The following is a 20,579-nucleotide window of genomic DNA, read 5'->3' as shown; positions in this document are numbered from 1 at the left end:
CGAGCATATTTCAAATTTTAATAAGCTTTCCTAGAAAAAGTGATAACTAGGATTATATAAATATAAATATATATTTATATATATCCATATTGGAAGAATACATAAAACATTAAAGTAACAAAAAGATAGAAATAAATTACAAGGAGTTTATAGTTTATCTTCCGCATATCAACTAGATTTGATGGCATTTTCAAGCCTAAGCAATTGTTGTTTTTTCACATATTGGATTAATATTTCCATGTTAAGGTAAGAAGATCCACCTTCTTCTATTGCTCGTTTTGCCATTTCACCAAGCTCCCTTGCTTTCTTTCTTCTTTCCTCACCTTCTTTTCCTTTATCCATTACTTTGTCTATAGCTTTCTTCACATTCTCTCTTTTCATTACCAACCCGGACTTGTCCTCCAAACCCCATGTCACAGCAGCCTCAACACCTACACTCACACCACTCCCCAACACCTCCACAACCAATTTCTCATTGAAGAATTGCTCGGCAAACAATGGACATGTTAGCAATGGCACACCGGCTCCTACGCCTTCCAGTGTTGAATTCCAACCACAATGTGTCAAGAAGCCTCCAATTGCAGGATGAGACAATATCAGTAACTGTGGTGCCCAACCATGGATTACAAGGCCTCTCCCTTTTGTCCTCTCCTCAAATCCATCCTCCAAAATCCATTTCTCCAAGTCTTCTGATTTCTCACCTCCTCTTATCACCCAAATGAATGGCCTATTTGATGCTTCTAAGCCTAAACCAAGCTCTTTAAGCTGCCTTGGTTTGAGGCCACAAATGCTACCAAGGCAAGCATAAATGACTGAGCTTGGTTCCCATGAGTCCAGCCATTTCAAGAGCTGGTTCACATCAATGGAAGCCATTTCACCTCTCTCAACCTTGTTTAACTCTGACTTGTTATAACCTGAAACCGGTCCAATACACCATATGTTGCCTCCTTTCACCCTCTTATACTCGTTGACATAATAGTCTCCTTCCAACTCTTGAAAAGTATTCACAACAATTCCATCCGATACAACTTCAGCTGCTCTCATTTTGTTTCGAGCATCGGTCAAGTCTGCTGATCCTGGATGAAGATTCTCAGGTAGCTTGGCTTTAGTCAACTCCACTCTATGAGGCAATCCAGGAATCAAAAAGGGATCTGAACTAGAAACAGCCTCAAGTACTGTGCTATTCTCTAATCTATGCGTGCATGAGAAAGAAAAACATCCCATCCCATCGAAAAAGATCCTTGGAATCTTAAACATTCGAGATGTTTCAACTGTCCATCCAAGATTCTTACCGGACACTATGCAACTCGCTGGAGGGTCCAAGCTTCGAAGCAAGTTCTCAAATGGTTGCTGCAACATGTTAGTGGCTTCATAAAAGTTCTTGATCAAGTTACGTGTGGATAGTTGGGACATGTTTTCACACCCTTCTGGCAAGCCAGCCTCCAAAGTTGGGAATGAGAGAGTGAGAATCTGGATTTGCAGATTGGACTTTCTTGCTCTATCGACCATGGAGTTGAATTTGATGGCATTGAGGGGTGTTGTGACAATGGTAACCATGGTTCCATGTTGAGCTAATAGTCTAGCCATGTCCATCATTGGTATGAGGTGGCCTGGAGACATTAAGGGTATCATAACAAAATGAAGCTGATTGAGTCCAAAATCCATGGATGGTACCTTAATCAAAAATAGCTTTCTGATGAAAGAAAATAAAGAGGTTAATTATTATACGGAAAGGACAAGCAAACCAAAGAGCCAGAAGCTTGATTACAACAGTTTCAGGGGAAAAAACAGAGTTAACCCAAGTAAAAATGAAAAACAAAAACAAGGCAACTTAGTATTGTAGTATTGATCAGAGCTTCAAAGGGGTGTTTGTTCTTTAAGGAATAAAAAAAGGAAATCCAAATCAAAATGAATTCTCAAACAAAAACTGTGATGATGAGGATCAGTTGTTTGTTTAGCTTCAAACAAAAAACCAGTACAGAATGGAGTATGAGATAAACAAGAAAGAGCTAAAACAAAGAATTTGTAACTTGAAAACTATTATGATCAAGACCAGCTTTGAGCTTCAAATGGTTTCTTTTTAAAGAAACAAAACAAAAACAAAAAAAGAACAAGAACAAAATATTAAAAAAAAAAAAGCAAAAGACGAAGTGCTAAGGAGTGTTCCAGTCAGTTGGAGAGTTAGAGAAACATATATAAATATAGGAAAAATATTATTCTTATTCACCGCTTTTAGTTAAATATTTTGACTTACTTTCTGTTTTAAATTTTTTTAAATGTTTATATATTTTTTGACCATGTGATTTGTCTCATTATCTGTTTCGACCATGTGTTTTGATAAATTATTTTTTGGACCCTATGTTTTATAAAATGATTAAAGTAGAACCCTAAACTCAATTTTGATAAAGAAAAAATTGAATATAACAACACAGTTTTTAAGCAGAATGATTTTATTTTTATTCTGAATTGTTAGTTTGGTAAATTATTTGTAAGTTTAGTTGAGAAAACATTGACCAAAATTGGGTTTAGGGTTCTATTTTAACAATTTTACAAAACATAGGGTCCAAAAAGTAATTTTTCAAAACCCATGTGTTAGGTATTATTTGTTTACATTTTTTTTGGCTATTTTGAACAGATATGAGCCTATATTGGTGTGTGTTTTGGGGTTTTTTAGAGAGATTCCGCGATCTGCATTTTTCTGGGTTTTCTACAACTTGTTTGCTCGATAGGAGCTCGATAACGGTTCGATACGAGCTCGATGGTATGTAGAATAAGGTCTTTTATGAGCTCGATGTTTCTCGATATAGTTCGATTGTAGCTCGATAGGTTTAGGTTTTGTTGCTCGATTGTGCTCGATGACAACTCGATAAGGGTTCGATTGGACCCTAGAATATTTAGTGTAGTTGTTTTCTTGATATGTGCTCAATAGGAGCTCGATAGGGTTCGATGAAGGTTTTGGTTAGGTTTTATGTTCGATTTATGAAATGGTAGCTCGATACTAACTCAATAAGAGCTCGATTATGGGCTCGATGCTAACTCGATAAAATTCGATGATAGCTCGATAAAGTTTGATAATGTTCTTTTTTCATGAATTTATGAAAAAATTACAGTTTTCTTGATAATTTCAATGTTTTTTTCCAATACAATTTCTATTGTCTACGTTTTTGTATCCTACAATGGTGTTTGGGAATTACAAGGGAGTAAGTGGATTTTCAAGGATCCTCAATGCATGGTGATGCCGATGGAGGACACTGTAACGAACTTGCAACTTCTTGACATATTGCACAAGGAACTTAAAGTTGATAAACAGATGTATGGGTTGAAATTGGAGGTTCTTTACACATGCGGAGACCAACCGTTTACACCCATTCATGTTGAAAGTGATCTTGGTGTCAGTTCACTCTTAGGAGTAACATCTAAAGAAAGGTTGGCCTTGTGTGTCACTCTTGTTAAAAAGATTGTCATTGTGATCGGGCTTCTTGAGAGGGTCCAGCACATGTGTAGCCTCCTCTTCTGGTGCAGCTACATCAGTGCGAGGTCTTTTCCTCGTGGGATCGGTGTAGTCCTCAAACCAATCCAGCTTGCGTCTTTAGCGTCTAGTCCTCTTAAACTAAACCCCCGCAACATCCTCAGGGTTGACAATCACGACTCCCAGAGTCGTAGTATCAAGTGTCACAATGATGATAGGAGGCGTGGTTGGATCATCAACATAGTCCAAAGGAATATCCAGTGACTCTGAGTCTGAATCTTCCTTGGAGCCCCTCGATTTCTCCTTAATAAACGTCAGGATCTGACTGACTGCGTCCAGGATCATTGACTGGTTCTTTAGTAGGGTCTCCTATCGACCCTCGACTCTGTCCAACCACTCAATAAAGTCGGTGAGCCCAGGGGCTGGGGTTGGGGCTGAGGCTGAGGCTGGGGCTGGGGCTGGTGTTGGGGCTGAGGCTGGGGCAACAAGAGGGGTGGAACCTGCAACCTCCTCCTCTGGGGCAGCATCATCAAATATCTTGGCTGCCTGAGAAACTATCTCCGCAATTTTCTCAAAAGTTGCATCCTCCTTCTCATCAGCCTCCGAGGGATCCTGGCCAAGCCCAGGATAAAGGGGAAGATCTCCCTCTGTCAACGATAAATAATAGTCTTTTTCTGCTGGTCGAAGCTTCAACATCGGAAGGACGATCAACTACAAACAATATAAAATATTTGGTCAACTCAAATAATCATAAAAGATAACCATATATATAAAAAATAATTGTTTAATGTCAATCAAATATAACTTACATTCTTCTTCGATAACATCGATGAGATGACAAACTTGGTGAAATCCTTATTCCTCCGATGCGACCAACTAAGCATCCTCGAGACCATGTTTCTCGAGCTCATAACAAACTCCGTCGCAAGCTGCTGGATAGCCTCATATGCCAAGTACTGTAAGGTCGAGGCATAACCATACATACTGTACTTGGACTCTTGCTGCACCTTGGCATCCTTCTTGTTGTCATAGTTGGCATTTTGCTTCACCATGTCCTTCTTACAAGACTGCAATATCATTGATAACTCTACAAAATAGAGTTATTTTACCACTTTTTATGTGCTAATTGTTGTTTAGTCTTTGAGTTTTTAATTGATTTATTAAGTTCTTAAGTAATTTTGAATTTATTAGGTTTATTTTGATTTTCTATATTTTTGTGTGTTTTTATAATTATTTTGTTGTAAAAAGTTGTAGTTAATTAGTTGAATTATTATTATTTAGTTTGAGGTAAAAAAATGTTGTATTATTGAACTTAAATGTTAAATATAAATTAAGTTATAATTAATATTTTCAAAGAATTAACTTGATTTATTTTATAGTGAAAATATTTTATTATGATTTATTTTATGTTTATTTTATTAGGGAATTTGTGGTATTTTTGTGTTTGGAAAAAATGATAAAAAGATGAAAAAGAAGTGGAAAATGACATTTTTGAAACACCTTCAGCCTTTGGGCCGCCTACCCCACGCCTGGACCTTCCTCTCTCCAGCCAGAGCCCACCGAAGACACTAAGCTGCTCCTGCCTTCAGCTCTTCCAGGCATCTCACCCAGCAGCTGCCCCACGCCTACAGCCAAGCCATCCAACACTGCCTCCATTCAACAGAGATGCTCCATCAACTTTGGGCCCAGCTGCACCCACGGCCCAGTCCGTCCAGCCTCCCAGCTCCTGGCCTTGCCCAGGCCCAGCAGCAGCTACTCCCTTCCTCCACCACGCCTGGCCTGCCTCCAGCCCAACACAACAACCACCAATGCCACTTTTTCTTGAGCCCAACATCCCTTTGTCCCCTTGTCCCCTTTTCTCCCTAAAATACAAACTTTTTTTACTTAAACTTTTCTACACATTTTACCTCAAAATCATCATTACACCTAAAATTTACCCCTACTTTTCTTATTATTCTTTATTTCAAATTTAATTTAAATTGATTATTTTAAACAACATTTTGGCTATAAATAGAGAATTTCCAAGACCATTTGGGTGTGCTTAATTTTGGGAGAGGTCATACCACAAAGTTTCTACACTTTCAAATATTTCTATTCTCTTCATCTTCTTCTTCTTTTTGGTTAATTTTCTATGTATTTTTAGAGGAACAATTTGGGGGTTTTCCTCCAAATTTTCCTAAGTTATGTTTGTAATTTTTTTGTTTGTATTTTTTATTCTAGTTATGTGCTTCTAATCTTTTTCATAAGATTATTAAGATCATGATGAAGCAACTTGTAACTAGATAATATTTATGTTGTATATTGATTTCCCTTGTAATGCAACAAAGTTTATGAATTTTTCTTCTTCATAAATGTATTTGATCTTTAATATCTCATATTTTGGACTGTTAGATAATATCACTTTGTTCTTCATTTTGCAAAACATAATATTCTTTGTGTAAGATGTGTCATTAAATTATACACATCCAATGCTTAGAACAAAAATATTATGTTTTGCCTTATAAATAATGTTATTTTCTTTTTTGTTGTTTCATTAGGTTGATTCACATTAAATACTTGGAAATTATACTTTTTGAAAAGTGAAGAAAAATCCTATCTTTTTAAAAGCAATTTGTGCTTAAAATTATAAATCTATTTAGAAAATGATAGTTTGATTTATTTTAACTATCACTAAAACTTAGGAATCAATATACTAAAAAATATTATTAAACTTACATTTTGTGGATTCTAGTATCTTAATAATCTTTCTTTTACTATCTTGATTTCTACTTTTAAATTATTTTTATTTATTGTCTTAAATTTCTTTATTATTGTCTCTTATTTGATTTTCTTGTTACAAATTCTCATCAATATTTGGAGCTAGGTTAGAATTTATTAATTTTGGTTTAAAATAGTTTTCTTTTTTATTTTAGACAACTCCTTTGGGTTCGACATCCTTGCTTACACGATCACTATTCTATATGAACGATTCGTGCGCTTGCGATTTATAAATATTTAAAACATACCCGTTTTGGGTCCATCAAGCCTCCTATAAGAGTACTTACCCCATGGATAGCTGAAGATGTACTCTACATCCTCAACAATTTTCAGAATATCTCGCCATATGTGCAACTTGCCCTCTATGGAATTCAGAACCACCTCAACCAACAAACATAGACCAAGCTTGTACACATCTTCCACAACAGTACAAGTCTTGAAAGCATGCTCCACCTGTGAGAGCTTTACTTTCTCAGCATCATTGAAATACTCCTTTATCAACCGGTCGCTGAGATTACGCTCTTTCCAACTCTTCTGGTGACGGGAAGGTACTGAAATTCAACCCCATCACTAGGGCAAACTCTCCCATGATGAATCTACAAGACTTCGACTCCAAGAAGAAATTGACCTCATCTTCGTTGTTACTGGCAATTTTCCTCAACAACAGTTGATGCACCAAGACTCCGGAGAAATTAAACTCCGAAGCAAAAAAGAATTGCTTGAAAGGGGATTCCTTAGCCCTTTCAAGCAGCCTGAGCTCCACAAACCTAGTCTTAATGTGATTTAAAGTGCTACTACCCCAATATGTCACTCGACCAAGAAAGTGATCACTGAACGGAACAAGCAACTTAGGCATTTGAAACAACACATGAAAAAATTTTGGTAAGAAAACAAATTGTCAAATAGAATATGGAAATTTAAAAAAAAAAAATCATCAAAAACCGAAATAAACACTGCCATCGAGCTTATATTGGGCTGTTATCGAGCCCTATCGATCCATGTCGAGCTTAATCGATCTATTCATCAAACCTCTATCGAACTTCTATCGAGCCACTATTAAACCTAATCTTTAGTATACCATCAATCTTATATCGAGTTAATGTCGAGCTTCCATCGAGCCTAACTATATCAAGCCTACTATCAAACCATTCAACCATTCAACTACCCTATCGAGCTCATATCGAGGAAGTATCGAACCATTCAACCTACACTATCGAGCTTATATCGAGCAAGTATCGAACCATTCTACCTACACTATCGAGCTCCTATCGAACCATAATTGAGCCTATCGAGCTTGTTTTATCTATTACCAAAGATCACTCGAGCCATTATCGAACATGTGTCGAACCTATCGAGCTACTGGTGCAAACCCAGAAATAAAAATCCCCAAAAAATGATGAACACAATCCACAAATCACAGATTCAACAATATGCTCTATCAAAAATTGAAATGGGTTCGAGATTTTACCTTTGATTGTCAAACTTTGGAGGAAATGGGTCGACGTGGGTCTCGTGATCGTCGTGGGTCTCGGTTCTGATGGAGATATGAAAGAGCGGGTCTTAGTTTCGCCGTGGGTCTTGGTTTCAACTGAGGTGGGCTCGACGGAGATGGTGGCTCGACGGAGGTGGGCTCGACGGAGGTGGGCTCGACAAAGGTGGGGGCTCAATGGAGGTGGGCTCGATAGAGGTGGGAGTTGAACGTCTCTGAGTTTTTTGTGAGAGTGGGAGAGAGAGAGATAAACCGAGAGAGAAGTGAGATACTGATTTTTTTTGGTGTGGAAAAATGAGAGGGGTATTTTGGGAAATAGGGGAATGTTTAGCATCAATTTGAAATTGTAATTAGTGTTAGAATTGTTATGTAATTGTCCCCATTAGTATGTATAAAAATTGAAATTTCCCTTATCATATAGGACTCATCACTCATAGTTGTATTAGTATAGTGATTAGCACCACATAACATTATTCTTTATTATAATTGATAGAACTAATTAATCCAATATTATTCTTTTGGACAAAATGTTATTTTCCCCTTGAATTATAGTACTTATGGATTTTTACCTCCCGATTTTTTTTTGGCAAAAATACCCCTGAACTATAGCACTTGTAGATTTTTACTCATTCCGTCCAAAATAGTAACGATTTGCTGACGTGGCAGTTAAAAAAATATTTAAAATAATTTTTTTATTAATTAATTGATTTTAAATTAGAAAAAATAAATAAAAATCATTTTAAAAAATAAAAAATTAATAAAAACTGATTTTTAAATTTATGAAATTATATAAAATCCTATAAAATTAATAAACATAAATTTTTTTTAATCCAAATATAATTTTGAAAAAACTAAAATCAATATTTCTAAACTAAATTAAATTAAAAACTCAATCAAATCTATATTTCAAACGTAGATAATCAAACGAATTTAGAAAAAAAAATAGCAAAAAATAAAATTTTAGTTTAGTTTAGTTCAAAGTATAATTTAGTTTAAAATTGATTTTAGTTTTTTTTTAAATTATATTTGGATTAAAACTTATTTATGTTTATTATATTTTTATTTATTGGATTTGATATAATTTAATAAATTTAAAAATCAATTTTTATTTTAATTATTTTTTCTAATTTAAAATAAATTAATTAATAAAAATTATTTTTTAATATTTTTTAACTGTCACGTCAGCAAACCGTTATTATTTTGGACCAAACGAGGAAAAGTCCACAAATTGTATAGTTCAAGGGGTATTTTTGACAAGCAAAAAAATTATGGGGGCAAAAATCTACGAGGGCTATAATTTGGGGAAAAAACATTTTGTCATATTTTTTATTATAAAAGATATTATTAATTAATCTAATTTTATTCTTTTTTGTCCTTTAAAAATATATATAAACATGTTTAGACGGCTTAGATCCATAATGTACGACATCCTTCTTGTTCTAGTATTGCATGAAAATCATCACTACCATGAATTTTATTTCCCTATAATGGGGCCACACCACAGCTTTGCAAGTCTACCACTATCTTCACTCCATAGTAGTTGGATTTTTTTTTTGGAGAAAAAAATACTTTCACACACTAACCATTCAAGTTTTTGATTTTGTTTTTGTTTTTTTTAACTACTTTTCCATTTTTGTAAGCAAGTAGTCAAATCTTTAATCTGAAATCGGATAATGGATAGTTTCAGATAAATCATTGCACTTTGGATCTAATCACAACATAGAATAGCCATTATATGGTTAAACACAATGAATAAGTAACTAGTGGTACAGAAATATGCAGCTCCCCTTCCTCAATTACCAATTAGCTTTTATTTGTTAATGGAAGTTTTTTTTTCTTAGGGTGCCTTTGATACTCTGTATTGTATACTTGTTTTCATATATAAATATACATCATGTTAATAACAGTCAATACCAAATATATTATTATATAAAAATATGCTATACAATACAGAGTATAACACAAGAGTAACAAATGCACCCTTAGTCAATTCAAGAGTCACTTAAGTGGTCTCTAATTATTCAGGGGTATAGGATGGTGTCTTATTAAAAGTTTTGATATTTATCATTCAAGTTTATTTAATATGGGTGTATGGTCAAGAGTTTTAGTGTATTTTACTAAGACTATCTCCAACTTGCAATAAATCAATTTCCATCACGTACAGAACCAATGTATCGGCAATAGTTGAAGTCCCCATCAATTTTTATTTTATTTTATTTCTTACTAATTTTTTATTTTTTTTTTAAATTAAAAAAAAAAAAAACCTAAATTGAGCAAAATTCAGCTAAACATCCAAATTCAATATTGTTTCTATAGATGCTCTAATTTGTTTCCATTGCTGTTTTTTTGATAAGCTTCAGACATTAATTTTGTCACAGGAATTGTATTCAAAGAAAAAGACAAATAAATGAATAAAATTAACATTTCTAGTCCACTTCCATATGGCTATTACCTGTGCTGGTTTTTCTAATTTGTTTCCATTACTATTTTTTTTGATAAACTTGAGACATCCGTTTTGTCACGGCCATTGATTTCAAAGAAAAAAGACAAATAAATGAATAAATTTAACATCTATAGTCGACTCCTATTTGGTTACCTGGGTACGTTGGTTTTTCTATGTAATTTCTCTCTCATATATTATGACACCTGAAATCTATGTAGTATAACATATATGCTATGCTAGGTGTAATGATATTCGCATGCAACCATTTTAGTACTGAGAACCTTAAGCAGTAAGAAAATATAGGAAGAATAACTAGATTTCTTTCACCCATTTGATGATTTTTTTTATATATTCTGAAGTCTTTATCAGGTCCTCGTCATAATCCCTGTTTTCAGTACAAGAACGCGAAAACTGTTCTGCATCCCTGGAATCTTACAAACCGACAAAGGAGCCAATTGTATACATTTTACTGGGGACCATAAATATGAAAATTATAAATGGCGTTCTTTTCCTTGGATTCTTCCATATCAGAAAAGATACGAGTAAATTAGGATTATACTTTCCGTGTCTAATATGTGTTATGAGCAAGTATTCGAATAAATGTTATAGAAAATAAACATGTCTACAGTTTTCAAACAGAGAAGTTCAACTTCAACTAGAATAGCCTGACAATGAGCATGGAATAGTCGCATCAAAATAACAGAAGCGTCAATAAATAAAGTATAGACAACTTGTCCAAGTCCAACTCATCTTTGTTGCATAGTGAAGCCGGTCCTATAAGTATATTATTATTTTACCATTCTGTTGGAAATTTAGCCGCTGTTGCTACCACAAGGGTATGCGCTATTCAACATGGTCTTAAAGAGCAATTATTTTTCTTTCATGACAATAGTACAACTTGATGCTTGAAAAGGTTCCTTTTTTTTGGGACATTGATATATAAAAGACTAGTCCCAAAAAAAAAAAAGCAATCTGGCTTGGGTTTAAGCTCTTCCACATATTATTCTATACTTGTTCTAGTTGCATAATGATCGCGTTGAAGTAAATCAAAGGTTAAGTTGTGTCAAAATTCTCACACCCTTTTGGAAATACCACCTGAAGTTGCACTCGAATGAATCTATTTCGAAGTCAAAATTCTGTGGTTTAATGAAACAGTAAGGCACGTGATTTACAGTCACATTCCACTCTGCAAATAGTAGCAAAATGCTTACACCTTTTTAACCACTTGCTAGCTTATTTTTAATATGAAAGGACGTCAACGAGAAAAAACCTGCTTTCTAACACCTTTTAAATATTGTCTTCTAATGATAATATAAACTATAAACGAATATAAACCTATCACGTAAAGAAAAAGCCACAACCTCACGAGACTGGATTGTTTATATTCTACTTTATTGTACAACATCGCTATTACATTTATAAACAAACTAGGTAGGTATACAACTACTCTAGACAAAAAAAAATGATTCTAACAAAGTCGTGCTCACATAATTTACAACAATTGACACGTAATAGAGTAAATTACTCCCCAGCAACTGTACAATTTTTTAACAATAGAAAGCCTTTTAACATTCAACTTAAATTAACATACCGGACACGGTCCATCACTCCTTCCTGCTTTTTGAAAACCCTTGAATAGCAGCGCCTAATAGACGAGAGATTTTATTTTTGTATCGAGAGGCAGAACAAGACTCAACAGCCGAACTCATTAATCATTCACCCTCCGATTTGAATCCACACGATCAAGTCGATCAGCTCTCCACGAGATTGAATTAGTGGATTTCAACAGCAAACCAATTGCAGAAGAGCATGTTGCTCTAACAACTGCATCTAATGAGCGGCTCATTTTACCCACCAACACTCCAAACACCTAAAACAAGAGATGAACTTTTGAAACTGCTATCTAGGTTTACCTACATAATAATCAATGACACAACATCAATCTGAAAAGAGTAATGATTGTGACACACAAATTGCACACATTATTTACAATGAAGTGTAATTAATCTCAACCACACAATTATAAGTGATGTGGTCCCTACTTTATAATATGTATGGCTTAAATTGAATACACTTCACTGTGTAAAAAGTGTGTAATTTTTGTGTGTCTAGCATTACTCATCTGAAAAATACCTGCGTAAAATGAAGAGCCAAAATGTGTTGATCATCTGAAAAGGATAGCATACTGCTAGAAAAGTATATAGCATTTGCTTGGATCACTGGCCAAGGGGCATCGAAAACCTGCCACATCGAAATCATACCAGTCAAATTAAGCTTGCAGTGGCAGAAGAGAACACAATAGTGTTTGATCTGAGATTCTCAAGGAACAATGTCCCCAAGGTCTTTCTTTCCAGATGACACAAAAGCAATAGTCGTATTAACAATAATTGCTAAGAACCTTTATAATTGATGCCATGCAAGTATCAACTCTAGAAGGAAGATGCTGAACAAATTGCTTTGAGAATTCTCTAACAAAGTCTTCATAGTCACTTCTGAAAAAAGATAAGGTAGAATTAGTTTTTTCCATCGCTGTAAAAAAAGGGGCTAAAGCCATCATTTTAGTTATCGTCCTGTGAAGTAACTAGGCATTATAAAAGGTCAAGGACAACCTATGATCAGAATTGAAACAATGCGAGCTGAGCAACACACTTAATCCTTCCATTTCCAACAAGGGGGCAATTTGTTTTAGTGTATTCTGTTCACAAGAGAATGAAAAACGAGTGTAATTATTACTTCCAATAACAAAACAAAAATAAAAGAGGTTGTAAGAAAATACCCGACAAGCCTGTCGAACACCAACATCATCATCATGCAGGTGCAGAACCAGGCGGGGAAGAGCTATATGTATCTGGTTATCAAAAAAGGGGAGAAGCATGTATCATACCATATATCAAGTTAAAAGTAGAGTATATAATTTTGAAAAGCAAGCAAGTTGTCAGTGAAAAAAATAGAGCAACTATCCCTTGTTAGGAACTCAGAATTCCAACAAGATTGAAATAGGAGACATTTGTGAAAATTCCAGGGTAAGAGCAGCTTCAAGAAGATACCTGCTCAAGAAATGGGTCATGTTGTACACCAACTCCAAAGTTGCTAAGTACTCCAAAAGCTGCATAAGCATTAGCTCGCATCTTTGAGTTCATACACACCTATTCAAAATACAGCAAGTCAACATATAAGTTCTGATAAGTTACAAAAAATACAAAATTTGTCCTTATTCCAATAACCTAACTTCTCGCACCTGAAGATTACGAAGTCTCACAGAAAGATTAATTAGAACAGGTTCAACGGCATCACTTGGTGCTGATTCAAGTATCTAAGCAAGTTTAATAAACAAAAGAAGAAAGAATGAGCAGTGTCAAATCAATAATCTGTAATCCATTGAAGAGAGAAAAAAAAAACACATTGCTTCATTAAATTATTTAATATGCACTGCAAAGGAGGCCCACCGTGAGTAAGCAAGAAACTGCAGTCAACTGCACAGATTCATCTGAGTCATCGAGTAATGCTAATATTACTCCCAGTACTTGAGCTGTATAGCGCAGAATATGAATAGAAGGTATCTGCATTTAAGAAATTTGAACATATTATTTCTTCGAAAATGAAAAAACATGAAAAACATTTGAGAAAATAAACAATGAGATACTCAATTCATCTTCAAGCACTCATTCCTACATTCCCAGAAGGGAGTGAATTGCATGCAGATATTAAGTGTGACTGGGAAAACATGTCTGGGCATGTATTTATGAAAAATTGAAGCTCGCACTTTTGAAAGAACTGAAAATTGAAACAAAAACTACAAACTAAAAGTTCGGCTGTAAAAATTCAATGCAAGCATTTGAAGACCTGAACTAGCCCTCTCAAGCACAATCGTCTAACAGTTGGAGACTCGTCTGATACATGCTGACACAGCACCTCCACCATTTGCTCCAACAGGGAACCAAATCCACCACTGCAGTATTGAGAAAAGCCAATAAAGAACTTGAACTTAAAAAAACTCAAAATTAATTAAAATCGGGAGGGGAAAAAAAAAAAGAGCACAATATTGCTAGTTAAGAAATACATAAATAATAGAAACCATTAAGAAGCTCGCACATTAACTATGGTAATAATATGTTGACTAAAGTCATAGGCGTGAAAGGATGAAGGCCTCCCATGTCTAAAACACATTCAAATAACACTAAGTGAAGTATACTCCTAAGCAATCATGGAGCCCCCCCTAAAACAGGGGACTTCAGCACTCTAAATTTTTTATTTTATAAATAAAATATATTATTTTTATTGTGGAAAAAATAAGATACCCCTAAATTTGATAAAAATAGCATCCAAAACCCCCCCTAAAACATTAACTTTTTAAATAGCCCCCTCAACCATTTTTCTCCCTACAAGTACCTGTACCGGACAAACTCGGACGATGCAGCAGCTGCAGCTTCTCTCTGATATTTTTGTTGTCGATTTAAAGATTTACTCAAAAGTAAACATATAGTTTGAACCTATAAAAGACAAACAAGCAGGGAAAAAGAAGAGAGAAGTAAGCAATATATTTGCATAATTTTAAAATATTTATTCGCTATCACATGGATCTAATCGCATCTTCTCCAACATTCAAAGATTGGCAATCATTTCAAGCGGGGAAAAAAGGTTGTAAAAGTCTAGAAAAGAACTGGCCAAACCCAAGGGATGCTGTGCACTTGAGTTCACAAATGATCATTGGCATTAATGGGCAATCAAATAGATTTACCCCGGTAGGTCAGATGCCAGTAAACTCTAACTAAAAGCTAACCAAAAAAAAAATCATGAATTTGAACTGTGTTCGGCATGCTGTAGGATCTTTTAGTCACCAACTCTTGGATTCTCTAATATATAATCTAGAGCAATTATAAACCTCAAACACACGACAATCTCAGCCTTTATTACATATACAGCACACAAACAGTAAAGCATTTTTCTTGTCACTAACCTGTTGTACATAACTTCTGAAAAGACAATTTAATACCATTTGTAATGACTAAGAGACAATATTTTAATTAAACATGTAAACAGAATTATTAAAGAAATCAAATCATTATGATTTGATTACAGCTGTAGGATCTTGATATACATATATACTTTGTTTTTTTCCACAGGATTTAGTTTATTTTGTATTTATGTCTTTTATTTTCTCATAATATTTTTACATGGTATGATAGCCATAAGGTTCTCTTTTTTTCTTTTCTTTTTCATACGCTGCCTTGTTCTTCTTCTCCAGCAATGACCACTAGGAACGCAGCCTCCTCTCAGTCCAGTGAGCCCCTTGGCTCTCTTCAAACCTCAGATGCAATCGCAGTCCTCTGCCTGATGCTCAGGATATCTTCTCGTCTTTGTTGTCGCCGCTGCTAGGACTCACCGGAGCTTGCCGTGCTAAGCAATACTCAGTTTCCATTGGCGAGCCCCATTGTCACGGGCTGACATTTTGACAGCGGAAATGCCCGTGCGGCACCTTAACTCCTCTGAGCCAAGGTCAGCCTTCCAGCCATTCGAATAACAATGGGCAAATTTTTCGCGCGACCGTGTGCCTCTGCACACTTCCGTCTCTTGAACAACTCTCGCTGAGTCATGCTCTCAAGCATCTATGAGTGCAATCATGCATCAAGGCTATCTAGCCAAGACACTCACACTGTCCATAGGTTCTCACTATGGCAAGGCAAATCCCAACATCGATGCTCACCCAGACATTCGCAAGTCAAGGTAGCATGTGTGGCCAAGAGCCAACACCTCTCGTCATGCCCCATTCGATACTATCCGATTAGCTCACGTCACAGAACAAGGACTCCCATACGTCCATGGTCCAATCCTCAAGGCACCATACCATCATGCATGTTGGCAGGGCCTCGAGACTAGCTGCCAGACTAGTAGCATACACTGGACCTCTGTCCTACTCAAGCATAGTGCACCCTCCAATGCTTGCATGCTAACAAGTCCCACGAATGACTTCCCATGCCATCTCGTGTCGAGATTCGTGGCCATGGCGCACCACGACATCTCTCGAAGGTTTGGGCCACGTTCCATGCAAGCGGCATCCCGGCAAGCCAAGGGAACCGTACCCTTAAACCTCTGGCAGCACACTTCGACGCACTACCGGGGTGGCCCGGTAATGCCCATGAGTACTCCTACTCATGGAGACATATGAGTCCCCTCGTGGTCCTCATATGCCTGCCCTACTAGTCCTCCCCACTAGTAGTAGCTCACTTGACGCACCTGCGCCAGGGGGTGGTGGAGAGCTGACACCAGGTGCTCCCCCTACAAAGAGCCTTCTGAGCTTTTAGCCTTCTGCCAGAAACATATATGATTTTCGCTTGGGAGACATATTTGGCTTCCAGCTCGCCAATTCTCCGAATCTCCCAAATCCGATCATACCATTGCGTTCATTGACCCTTCAATATGGAACCTACCAAGTCCCGTCCATTTCCGTGCAATATTGAAGATATTTACGAAAATGCCACTGCCGTACAAACTAGGCATCAACATGCTCACCAGCCTGCACCCTCGCGTGCGCATCTGACCGAGCGCCATCCTAGCTTGTAACGTGCCATCAAGGTCGGCACGTTACACCCATCGTCCGCCACCAACAATCATTGAAGGCCAACCTATTCGCCGCCACGACGACAGAGAATCTTCTTTGTCCTCATACAACCTTCTTAATCTATCACCTGCACCCTTTGGGAACAATCTAGGTTCATGTTCTGTTGCACATTCTGGTAATCTCTATTCTACCCTAATCTCTTCAGTAGGCTCTCAAGTACCATGGATAATTGATTCAGGTGCTTCCAACCATATGACAGGTTTTCATCATTTATTTGATTCTTACACTCCGTGTTCTAATAAATTTATTGTTCGTATTTCCGATGATACTTTATCTTCTATTGCATTCATATGCACCATTAGATGATCTACTAGTCTTCTCCTTAAATCATTTCTTCATGTTCCTTTATTGACGTGTAATTTGATTTCTGTTAGCAAACCGACTTTTGATAATCACTATGTTGCTAAGATTGTACAATTCTTGTCAATTTCAGGAACAAACACCGGGGAGGACAATTGGCAGTGCTAGTATTCATGATGGACTTTATTTCTTTTAGACTCAATATTCTATAAGACACCAATCTCATATATCTAGTTTTGCTTCTGTTTCTAATTCTAGCAAAATAATATTGTGGCATTATAGACTTGGTCACCCAAGTTTTCCTTACTTACAACGTTTGTTTCCATCCTTATTCACTAATCAAAGTTCTGTTTCTTTTCGATGTGATATTTGTCCACTTGCTAAACACACACATACCTCTTTTTCTCCAAGACCCTATACTCCAACGACTACATTCTCCCTAATCCATAGTGATATATGGGGACCTCCAAAGTTACTACTTCATATGGGTTCACAACTTTCATTGATGATCGCACATGTATCACTTGGGTATATCTCCTTCAACACAAATATGAGGCATTTCAAGTCTTTTAGAATTTTCACCGTATGATTCAGACCAAAATCTATATACTACGTACGGATAATGGAACCGAATATTTTAATTCCACTTTAGGTCCATACCTTTTACAAAATGGGTTTCTTCATCAAAGTTCGTGTGTTGATATCCCTCAACAGAATGGTGTTGCAGAACAGAAAATCGTCACTAGTTGGAAGTAGCACGTGCTCTTATGTTTACCATGAATGTTCCAAAGTATCTTTGGGGAGATGCTATCTTAACAGTCACATATCTTATCAATCGTCTACCTAGTCGGCCCCTTCAGTTTCAAACACCACACTCGGTACTTAATCTTTCTTATCCCCATATTTCCACCAATACTCTTCCTGTAAAGACCTTTGGTTGTGTGGCTTTTGTCCATATCCATGCTCATGATCGTAGTAAACTTGACCCTAGGGCTATTAAGACAATTTTTATTGACTATTCTTCCACTCAAAAAGGTTATCAGTGTTATCTGTCCTCTCAATAAAAATATGTCTCGTGCGATGTCATTTTCTTTTAAGATACTCCATATTTTCCTCCCCCTCGCTTCATGGGGAGCAGACTCATCCAGAGCAAGAAGCTCAGTGGTAGTGGGACACCCTACAGTTAGGGTTACTGCTAGATCTTCCTACTCTAACTCCATCTCCATCTCCTTCTCGTCCGAATGTTTCAATTGTCCTTGTTTCTACTCCAACTCCTCTTCCTAATGGTTCAGTCGTTCCTGGTTCTACTATAGCTCCATCTACTCTCACTCCAAACAGTAACCTGATCCAATCATGGAAACAAGGACAAGTCTTCCTGAGTTGAATCAACGACAGCAAGAGCTACGTGTCTACACTAGAAGAAATGTGTAGACGTGGTCAAGGTTGTTAGGATTTGTTAAGATATTTTCCTACTTAGTAGGATTATTTGTTATTATTATTTTATCATGTAAATAGTATTTATATACGATATGAGAGTTGTAAAAGTATAATTATTAGAAAATATATCAGAGAGTATTTTATCTCAATCATACTGTGCTTTTATCTTTCTTCTTCTTGATTTATACTTTTATGGTATCAGAGCATTGAAAGTATATTTCAGTTGAGGGAGATATGGATAACAATGGAGTAAGCAGAGACGCTGATGTGGACACATGTATAGATGCTGTCCCATAGTCCTCCACAATTACTCCCACAGTCCCTGTTCCAGCAATAAGACCACCTTCCTCTGAGAATTCTTTAACTCTGCAAATTTCTTCATTCAAATTGTGAAAAAAAAATTCTCAGTTGGTCTCGTTAGTACAGTTAGTCATCAAAGGCAAGGGCAAGTTAGGATATATTGATGGATCCCTGGCTCAGCCTGCTATCTACGACCCTGCTTTTGCTGCTTGGGATATCAATAATTCCATGGTGATGTCCTGGCTAATACACTCCATGGAAAATTCGATTGCCAAAATTTACCTTCTTTATCCTACAACTTGGGCTATTTGGGAGGCAGTCTCTTTAGCATACTCGGATCTCAAAGATTCTTCGCCAATGTTCCATCTTTGAACTCAGTCCCGATCTCTTCGTCAAGGTGAATCTTCTGTTACTCAGTATTTTAATAAGCTAACAAAACTCTGACAAGAGTTAGATTTATTTTCTCCTCAGACTTGGCATGATGCTAAAGATGTTGAAATTTATCGTCAAATTCTCACTTGTGATCGGACCTATGACTTTCTTGCTGGACTTGATAGTCGTCTTGACGACGTCTGTGGACGTATCCTCAGTATTAAACCACGACCGTCTCTAGATTCTATATTTTCTGAGATGCGTCGCGAGGAGAGTCGAAAACTTGTGATGCTGCCTTCACCACCCTCGGTAATTTCTTCTGCATTGGTAGTTCGTAATTTCAACCGTCGTAATGGAAAGAAGCCCGCTCAATATTGTGATCATTGTCAGTGTCTTTATCACACGAAAGCCAATTGTTGGAAGCTTCATGGTAAGAGTCTTCAAGCCTCCTCCACTCCTTCAATCACCACTGGAACAGATCTGCCTTTCTCCAAGACTCAAATCGATCAACTCACAAAAATTATTTTTGGATCTTCGACTTCTTTGATGGCTAGTGGCACTACCCTCTCCACTATCACTGCATCGTCTGCATCGTCTTCTCAGTCAACACCTTGGATTATTGACTCAGGTGCCTCTGACCACATGGCGGGTAATCACTCTCTTTTCTCCAAACATTCACCATATTTCGAAAATCAGCTCGTCAAGATTGCGGATGGATCTTTTATCCATGTCGCAGGTGTTGGTACAGTAAGACTTATTGAATTTTTTTTTCTATCAAATGATCTTCATGTACTGAGTTTGTCGTGTAATCTCCTTTCTATTAGCAAAGGTAACAACTAATCTTTGTTGTGTCGTCAATTTCACACATTCTTTGTCTTTTTCAGGACCAAACTTCGAGTCGGACGATTGGGAATGCTAAGGTTGTTTCCGGACTCTACTATTTTGTGTGTGACCGGCCTCCGAATAAGTCATGTTTGTCTGTCTTAGTTTCTTCTTCATGAAGGCAGAAAGTGATGCTCCTTCACTACCGTCTTAGTCATCCTAGTTTCTTGTATTTACGTCGTTTATTTCCAAAATTGTTTAATAAGCACGAGTTTTTTTCTTGTGAAACTTGTTTACTTGCTAAACACACTCGTGTTTCCTTTCCTATTCAACCTTATAGACCTTCAAAACCATTTTCACTAATTCATAGTGACTTATGGGGGCCTTCACGTGTCTCCTCTATTTCTAATAAAAGGTGATTTGCTTCTTTTATTGATGATCATACGCATGTTACTTGGGTTTATTTATTGAAAGAAAAATCCGAAGTTTCTACTATTTTTGAAAATTTTCATGCTATGATTAAAACTCAATATAATACCAATATTGAACTGAGTATTTTAATTTTGTTCTT

At 36.4% G+C, this 20,579-nt stretch overlaps 2 protein-coding genes across 5 annotated transcripts in view; both read right to left on the bottom strand.

Moving 5' to 3' along the window:
• Positions 1-52: 52 nt before the first annotated feature.
• On the bottom strand, positions 53-2,186 carry LOC133831208 (UDP-glycosyltransferase 73C3-like). Its single transcript, XM_062261416.1, has one exon. It carries the CDS (start codon positions 1,663-1,665, stop codon positions 169-171), a length of 1,497 nt encoding a protein of 498 aa, XP_062117400.1. The 5' UTR covers positions 1,666-2,186; the 3' UTR covers positions 53-168.
• A 9,315-nt stretch (positions 2,187-11,501) lies between these two features.
• LOC133831207 (protein SHOOT GRAVITROPISM 6) overlaps positions 11,502-20,579 on the bottom strand; it is a 78,871-nt gene continuing 69,793 nt past the window's right edge. For all 4 annotated transcript variants that reach the window (XM_062261412.1, XM_062261413.1, XM_062261414.1 and 1 more), the window contains 10 exons: positions 14,548-14,648; positions 14,002-14,107; positions 13,605-13,718; positions 13,397-13,471; positions 13,206-13,304; positions 12,935-13,006; positions 12,768-12,853; positions 12,557-12,650; positions 12,292-12,399; positions 11,502-12,028 (listed from right to left, as the gene is read on the bottom strand). In XM_062261412.1, the coding sequence (XP_062117396.1) occupies positions 11,867-12,028; positions 12,292-12,399; positions 12,557-12,650; positions 12,768-12,853; positions 12,935-13,006; positions 13,206-13,304; positions 13,397-13,471; positions 13,605-13,718; positions 14,002-14,107; positions 14,548-14,648 (1,017 nt within the window). In that variant the 3' untranslated portion in view covers positions 11,502-11,866. The remainder of the gene's footprint in view (positions 12,029-12,291; positions 12,400-12,556; positions 12,651-12,767; positions 12,854-12,934; positions 13,007-13,205; positions 13,305-13,396; positions 13,472-13,604; positions 13,719-14,001; positions 14,108-14,547; positions 14,649-20,579) is intronic.

The sequence above is a fragment of the Humulus lupulus genome, chromosome 4 (genome assembly GCF_963169125.1).
Source record: "Humulus lupulus chromosome 4, drHumLupu1.1, whole genome shotgun sequence".
NCBI classification, from domain to species: Eukaryota; Viridiplantae; Streptophyta; class Magnoliopsida; order Rosales; family Cannabaceae; genus Humulus; species Humulus lupulus.
The sequence above is the reverse complement of the archived record's forward strand: the minus strand, read 5'-3'. Positions and strand labels throughout refer to the sequence as shown.